Source organism: Monoraphidium neglectum, assembly GCF_000611645.1.
Source record: "Monoraphidium neglectum strain SAG 48.87 unplaced genomic scaffold scaffold01250, whole genome shotgun sequence".
Lineage (NCBI taxonomy): Eukaryota > Viridiplantae > Chlorophyta > Chlorophyceae > Sphaeropleales > Selenastraceae > Monoraphidium > Monoraphidium neglectum.
In genome coordinates this window covers 4,684-12,183 of record NW_014012378.1, presented here as the reverse complement: position 1 = coordinate 12,183, position 7,500 = coordinate 4,684, and the positions used below count along the sequence as shown (strand labels likewise).

The 7,500-nt window shown below is 69.7% G+C and overlaps 3 protein-coding genes across 3 annotated transcripts in view; all 3 read left to right on the top strand.

The window, feature by feature from the left end:
* MNEG_7186 (hypothetical protein) overlaps positions 1-287 on the top strand; it is a gene marked incomplete at both ends in the record, with an annotated part of 1,212 nt that extends 925 nt beyond the window's left edge. The window contains one exon of the mRNA XM_014044343.1: positions 1-287. This exon is cut by the window's left edge and continues 925 nt beyond it. Coding sequence (XP_013899797.1) covers positions 1-287 — 287 coding nt within the window.
* A 603-nt stretch (positions 288-890) lies between these two features.
* On the top strand, positions 891-5,741 carry MNEG_7185 (hypothetical protein; the record flags this gene model as incomplete). The annotated part of the gene is made up of 3 exons (XM_014044342.1): positions 891-949; positions 1,202-3,896; positions 4,749-5,741. The coding sequence occupies 3 exons, from the start codon at positions 891-893 to the stop codon at positions 5,739-5,741; spliced, it is 3,747 nt and encodes a 1,248-aa protein (XP_013899796.1).
* An 881-nt stretch (positions 5,742-6,622) lies between these two features.
* On the top strand, positions 6,623-7,385 carry MNEG_7184 (hypothetical protein; the record flags this gene model as incomplete). Its single annotated transcript, XM_014044341.1, has 4 exons — positions 6,623-6,719; positions 6,872-6,974; positions 7,180-7,289; positions 7,339-7,385. The coding sequence occupies 4 exons, from the start codon at positions 6,623-6,625 to the stop codon at positions 7,383-7,385; spliced, it is 357 nt and encodes a 118-aa protein (XP_013899795.1).
* Positions 7,386-7,500: the final 115 nt, after the last annotated feature.

Genomic DNA, 7,500 nt, shown 5'->3' with positions numbered 1-7,500 from the left:
CCGGCTGCCGGGTCAGCGACGCGGGCGACGGCGTTGCGGCAGGGGCCGGTGCGGCGCTGGGGGGCCGGTCGGTCGAGGAATGCCTGGGCATGAGCCTAGAGGGTGTCGGTCACCTTGTTTGGGCCTTCCAGGTGGCTACGGCTCATGTGGAGGCGGCCAGGGCGGCGCTTGCACGGGATGCGGGCGCCGAGCTGCTAGTGGATGGGGCCCCCTACCCGGGGCCAGGGGCGCTGGGGCGCGAGCAGCTAGAGGCAGTGCTGCGGGAGGCGTGGGAGGTTTTTGGATGATGTGTGTCATGCATGTGGGTGCACGCCTGTGCGAAAAACAGGCCACTGTGTGTCGTGGCTGCCATCTGGGAACTTGTCGTGGCAGGGGGTTGAGTGATATCGTTGACCGTTCCAGCGTCCACAACAATTGAGTCGTTTGCACCCGAGTGAACACAAAGACCGCTGATAAGGCGCTCACGTGTATCTAGAAGCCGGCCGTCTGCAAGTACCTATCTCACAGTTATATCCCGGCCGGGTGGGTCGTGGGTGGCCGGAGCGCTGGAAGCAGCATCAGTACCGCACAGTGCAAGCGGCGCAACACAACGTGACCATGCATTGGTGCATTCGCGTACGTAGCATTTGTTCATTAGGTTCGCATTGCGTTGCTGTTTTGGCGCATTTGTGAAATTTCACCAGTGCTGCCTGCAGCCATCGCAGCGATCTGTCTATTGTCAAAGACACACAAGATCAAACTGCCATTATCTTGACGACGTCAGAACGCTGCAGCCCTGAACTCGGGACTGCCCAGCACTGCAGTCTGGGCGCGGCCCTGCACCAGCCGCTGGAGGAGTCCAGGCAGCACGCAGTGACTATGAAACGCGTGTAGCTCGCCCGCAGCGCCCAATGAGCGCTCGGGGCTGGCCGACCTCAGGCGCCGCTCAGCACACCGCCGCACTCCAAAGGTGAGTGATGCGCGCCACCGCTTGGGGGATGTGCATCGCATTTGCGCATGCTCAATCGATCTGAAGATCTATTCTACGCAACCTGCGCAGGGGCCGCGCGGGCTGCTGCTGCCCGCGGCCGCGCGGTGGCCCCCACGCGCCCACATGGGTCGCAACAGCTGCGGCCGTCACCGCGGAGCAGGGCAGCTGGCAGGGGCACTCGGCAGGCCACCTCGACTTCCAACATGACGCAAGCGGCTTGCCACCGCACAGCAGCAACGGACACAGCGTCAGCGGCATCAACGGCGCCGCCGCCGCAGGCAGCCGCAGGCGCGGCGAAGAGGCCCGCGCCGAGGACGCGCCGCGTCCGGACGCGGGCGCGGCAAGCGCGCCGGCGGGCGCGGCGCGGCAGCCGCAGGACTGGCAGTGGCTGCGGGCCCAGCTGCAGATCGACCTGCCCTCCTGCAGCGCAGAATACTATGCCGCCCTCCTCACGAGCCTCGCCGCGCCCGGCGCGCGGCCCGCGGCCGCGGCCGCGGGCGAGGGGCCCGACGCGAGGCGGCAGCAGCGCGACTTCGACGCATTCCTGTCGCAGGTGCTGCGCCTCGCGCTGCACCAGCTGCGCGGCGCGGCGCCCGAGCACGTCGTGCGGATGCTGTGGGCACTCGCGAAAATCGGCGCCCGGCCCTGCAGCGCGGCGGTGACGGAAGCGCGCGTCGCGGACGCCGGCGGCGGCAGCGGGTCCGGCGGCGAGGCCACGGGGACGGCTGCGACGGCGTCCGGCGTGCCGGCGACGGCAGGCAGCCGGCGGCGCGGCGTGGACGGCGCCGCCGCCGCCGGCGCGTTCGTCAACGCCGCGACGCGCCACGCGCACGCGCACATGCCCCAGCTGACGCCGCGCCAGCTGTCGCTCTGCCTGTGGGCGCTCGCGCGGATGGGTTGGTGCCCGCCGCAGCACTTTTGGGACGCCGCGTTTGAGCAGGCGGGCGCCCACCTGGCCGAGTTTGGATCCCAAGACCTGTCGCAGCTGGCGTGGGCAATGGCGCGCTTTGGCCAGCGCCCGGGGCAGCGGTGGATGGACGCTTTTGCGGCCGCAGCTGCCGCGCAGCTGCCGTTCGCGGCGCCTGAGGGCGCGGCCGGCGTCCTGTTGTCGCTGGCGCAGCTGGGCCACCGCCCGGGTGCCGCGTGGGCGGCCGGCGTCTTGGGGGCGCTGCGGCCGCGGCTGGGGTCGTTCGACCTGCGGGCGCTCGCGTCGCTGCTCGGAGCCGTATCGAAGCTTGGGATCGTGCCCCCAGGGGAGTGGGCGGCGGCGGCGCAGGCGGCAGCAGTCGCGCACTTGTTGGCGTTCGGCGGTTCGGGGCAGGAGGACGCGGCGGCGGCGACGGCAGCCGCAGCAGCAGGCTCTCTTGGGCAAGGCTCGCCCAGACAGCAGCAGCAGCAGCAGCAGCAGCAGCAGGAGCAGCAGCACTTGTATCAGCAGCACAACAACTTGAATCAGCGGGACTTGAATAGCAGGCGGTGGGGAGTTCAGCAGCCGGAGCAGCAGCAGCAGCAGCAGCCAGGGCAGCAGCAGGCACCCCACCCCGAGGACGTGGTGCAGCTGTCATGGGCGTTTGCAACGCTTGCCGAGGGCGGCATGGTCATTTGCGGCCCGCTGGTGCCTGCCTTGGGCTCCGCCCTAGCGCGTTGCGCGCGGCGCTGCAGCGGCAGGGACTTATCCCTGGGAATGTGGGCGATCACAAAGCTGGCGGCGACGGCGGAGCGGCAGCAGCGGCTGCTGCCGCGGGAGGAGGGCGCGCCTGCGCCACTGGGGCAGCAGCAGCAGCAGCAGCAGCAGGCGGCTCCGTGCGCGCCGCCGATGGCGGCAGCTCAGCAGGCGCTGCTCGCGTCGCTCCCCGCACTGGAGCGGCAGCTTCCCTTCCTAACTGCCCACGACCTGGCCCACGCCTCCTGGGCGCTGGCTACGTCCGGCCTCCAGCGCCGCCCTAGCCACGCGCGCGGCGGGCCCCTCGCGCCTGGCGGCCCCGTGGCCGCGGCGCTGCTGGGCGCGCTGCGTCGGGAGCTGCCGTGCGCGGGGCCGCGCGCGCTCGCGGTCGCGACGGTGTCGGTGGCGCAGCTCGGCGCGCGCCCGGACTGGCAGTGGCTGCTCAGCTTCTACGAGGCATCACAGCCGCTGCTGCCGCGCTCCGGCGCGTCCGACCTGTCGATGCTTGCGCTCGCGCTCGCGCGCTGGCGCCAGCGGCCGCTGCGGCCGTGGCTGGGCGCGTTCCTCTCGGCGGCGCGCCCGGCGCTGCGCGGCGCGCCGCCGCAGACGCTCGCGACGCTCGCGTGGGCGCTGGCGCTGCCCGCGTGGTGCGTGGGGCCCTCGACCCTTGACGAGCTGTCGCCCGGCTGGCGCGGCGCGTTCAGAGACGCGTGCCTCGCCGCGGCGCCCGCCGCGGCGCCGCGCGACGCAGCGGCGCTGCTGCGTGCGGCGCCGGCGCTGGGGCTGGGCGCGGACTCGGAGTGGCTGCGGGCGGCGGCGGGCGCGCTGGGGGCCGGGCTGGGGGGCGCAGGGCCGGGGGAGTTGCTGGCGGTCTTGGGCCCTTTGGCTGCTCTGCAGGGCGCCGGCGGCGGCGAGGTCGGCCCCCGAGGCGCCAGCCACGCGAGCCATGGTCCTGCCGGGGACGACGGCCTCCAAGAGGTGCTGTGTGCCGCGCTTGACGGGCTCGCGGCGCAGCTGCCGGCCGCCCCGGTGCCGCTGCTGTGCCGCGCGCTGGCGGCGCTGGCGGCGGCCGAGCAGCGTCAGCTGCCCGCGGCGGCCGGCGCGCGGCTGCGCGCATGCCGGGCGGCTGTTTTGGCGGAGGGAGGGCGGCGGGCGGGCGGCTCGGCGTTGGCAGAGATCTCTGCACTGCTGGAAGCGAGCAGCGGCGGCGGTGGCGGCAGCGACAGGCTTGCGTGCCAGCGGCGGCTTTTTGAGGCTGCCGAGGTGCACTTGCGCACCAGCAGCAGCAGCAGCAGGAGCTTTGGGAATGCCAGCAGCAGCAGCAGCAGTACAGGACCTTCTCTAGGGGACCTGTCTCAACTGCTCCAAGCAGCGAGCCGGTGCAGGGCTGCGCCCCCCAGCAGCTTCATGGCAGCTGCGGTGGCGGCGCTGGACTCACAGCTGCAGCGATTGCGCTTTGACGGCCGCGGGCGAGCGCTTCTGCATCAGCCAGACCAGTGGCAGCTGCAGCAGCAAGCGCCTGCGCGTCGGCCGGCGCAGTCGCCGGCCGTGGCACATCCACATGGCGGCAGTTTTGGTCGCAGGGCTGTTTTCGCCGTGAACGGGGCCGCTGCACTGTTGGAGCGCGCGCATGCGCGGCGGCCGCCGCCTGTGCTTCGGCTGACTGCCGGGTCCCTGCACGTCCCGCACTGGCTGGCGGCCCGGGCAGCTGCCTCGGCACTCGCCACCGCGACGGGGCAGAGTCCTGCGGGCCGTGTTCCACAACCACCACCAGCAGCAGCAGCAGCAGCAGCTGCACCAGCAGCAGCAGCAGCAGCAGCGGCAGCAGCAGCAGCGGAGCCGCTGGTGCACTCGGTCGACGAGCGCGGGCCTGCCCGCCGCGCCGAGAGCGCCGTGCTCGACGCATCAAGCGCCGGCGCCGGTGCAGCGCAGCGGCGGCGACCCAGGGCGCCCTCGGTGCTGCGGCCTGGTAACGCTCTCGCGGCCGCGGCCGCGGGGCGGCCGTGCATGGACGCCGCGTCCGCGGCTCACCTCGCACTAGCTCTGGGCGCCCTGGCGCGCGCGGGCTACCGGCCCCCAGCCGCCGCCGCCGCCCGCGCGCTCGCGCTCCTGCAGCCGTCCCTACGCGCGCTCCCGCCGGCGGCGCTCGCCGCGGCCGCCGGCGCGGTGCCGGCGCTGCTGCTGGGGCCGCTGCTGCCGCGGTGCTTCAAGAACGACCTGTGGGTTGCCTGCAGCGCCGCCCTGCAGCGCGGCTGCCAGGGGGCCGACCTGCTCGCCCTCGCGGCCGCCCTCGGCGCTGTGGCGAGCGGCCGACACCCCCGGCAGCCGCGGCTCAACCAGCACCAGCAGCAGCAGCAGCAGCAGCAGCAGCAGCAGCAACAGCAGCAGCAGCAGCAGCAACGGCAGGCGCAGCAGCAGCAGCAGCAGCGGCGGCGGCGGCTTCAGCCGCCCGCAGCGCGCTTGCTGCCGCCGCAGCGCCTCGCGTCCGAGCTGTTTTTTGCGGCGGAGGCGCAGTGGCCGGCGCTTGCGGGGGCGCAGCAGCTGAGGCTGGTTGAGTCGCTGCTGCTGCTCGCGCCGCACGCCAGCCACCGCGGACTCTGGCGCTTCTCGTCGCTGCTGACGGCGTGGCCGGCGCAGCTGCCGCTGGAGCGGCAGCGGCGGCGCGCGCGGGTGCTGACGCGGCGCCTGCGGGCAGCGGCGCGGCGACGGCGGGGCGAGCGCGCGGCGCTGTCTCGGGCGTGGCTGGAGCGGCGGCATGCGGGCGCGGGTTTGGGCAGCGGTGGCGACGGGGCGATTCAAGACGAGGGCCTGCCAGGTCAGCAGCGTGAGCAGCATGGCCTGTTGCGCCCGCCGCAGCAGCCACAACAGCAGCCGCAGCAGCCACAGGAGCAGCAGCAGCAGCAGCAGCAGCAGCAGCAGCAGCAACAGCAGCAGCAGCAGCAGCAGCAGCAGCAGCAGCAGCAGCTTCCGCACCATGGCTACTCGCCCCAGGGGCTGCAGCTGCGGCAGGGCGCGGCGTGGGTAGCACAGCCTGGCGCCGGGCTGCTGTGCCTGCATGAAAGCGGCAGCAGCAGCAGCGGGAGCGCGTCATGCACGGCGCGGCGGTGAGACTATCCCGACCTCTTCGCTTGTAATTCTACGCAATTCTACTCCACCTCTCATTTTGAGGGTTGCAATGGCTTACTTGCAGATCAGATGGTTGTCGACGCTCCCAGCTTGGACTGCTGGATTGTGGCGTTTTCACGCTTTTGAAGATCTTTGAAGGGCCGAGAACTGAGGCGCGGGCAGTCTTCCGCCGAAGAGGGATGTCCAAACATCCTCACAGCAGGTTTCACCTACAGGACATAATTGTCCTGTGAAGTAGGCAGTGACTTGACGTGCTGGTGGTCAGGTACCACTGCATACGCGACCGCATCTTTGATGGCAAAAAAAATCAAATTGCATGCAAGGTAAGCATCAGGCCTTACAAACACATGGCGCGCCGGCCTAATCTCTGAAAGTGACAGGCAAATTCGGTGGCGGCGTGCTGCATGCAATCATGTGCTTGCATTCAGTACGCCTGCGTAGGTCGTTACTGTAATATTAGATATGACATCACATTTCAATCCATCCTGTCGCATCAATTCGGTATTACCTACCGTACTCGTCGCACACGATCCAAAGTTCCAAACCGCCGGCCCGACCTGAACAGGCTAGATTGGAAGCCGGGCAGCGCTTGATACCACGTCAAGCTGCAAATAAATAGTATCAAATATGGGTTCAATGGTGTTGTTGGCAGTGGCAGCTCTGCTGGCTGTCGCAGCGCCGGCGGCAGCGGCCGGGATGCCGCAGCCGGGCCCGCCGGATGAGTGCAGCGCGCACCTGCGAAAGAGCATCAACTGGGGTGTGGCCACGGCAGCATATCAGGCAAGCCACGTAAAAACATGCCAGAGTCCTCGTGCTCGACCGCCGGCATCCGCTCATGCCGACATGCCGGGTATTCACCTGCGATGACGCCATATGCGCTGCGCCCGGCCCAGGTCGAGGGCGCCTGGAACGAGAGCGGACGCTCGCCAAGCGTGTGGGACACCCTTACCCACACTCCAGGTCGGTCACCATTGAGCGGTGAAACATTAGGAAGAGCCGGTGTGGGCCTCAGCACGCAAAGCGCGCTCGCGACGCCCACCCAAACCCTCCCAAACCCCTCGTCGCGCGCGCTCACGTTTCGGCGCCGCCATCCGCAATGTTGTTCTGCGCAGGCAAGGTGAAGAACAATGACAACGGCGACGTGGCTTGCGACCACTTCCACAAATTCAGGGAGGACTTCAAGCTGATGAAGGACCTTGGGATCAAGAATTACAGGTGAGGAGGGGGGGGGAGGGGTGGGGACGAAATGCATGTCGCAGACTGTGCGCTCTGTGCTGCTGGAATGCAGTGGTGCAACGCGAAAACGTGAACGGCGCAGTGAGCAGCTCGAACGTGGCATCGCTGCGCCAGCACAGGCGGCTGTGGCGTTCCGGCGCGGAGGCATGCCAGTTGCGTCGACCCCCTGCCGCCCCGCCCGCAGGTTTTCGTTCTCCTGGAGCCGCATCCTGCCGGACGGCGTCCGCGGCTCGGGCGTCAATTTCCAAGGGATTGCCTTTTACAACGCCATGATTGACTCCATGATTGAGAATGGTGAGTGTGGGCGATGCAGGGCGTCTTGCATTCGCGGGCGCACCCGCAGAGTACAATTGTCTGTTGCGGCAACCCCGTCACTCTGTCCTCCGCTGATTCAGCCGTATTACCTGAGCACTGTTGTGCGATCATCTTTGCCGCACATCTAATCTATGCAATGGCTGAAACCCGCGCGTGCACGGTCATCCCAGCCGCACGCCCCCCCCCCCCC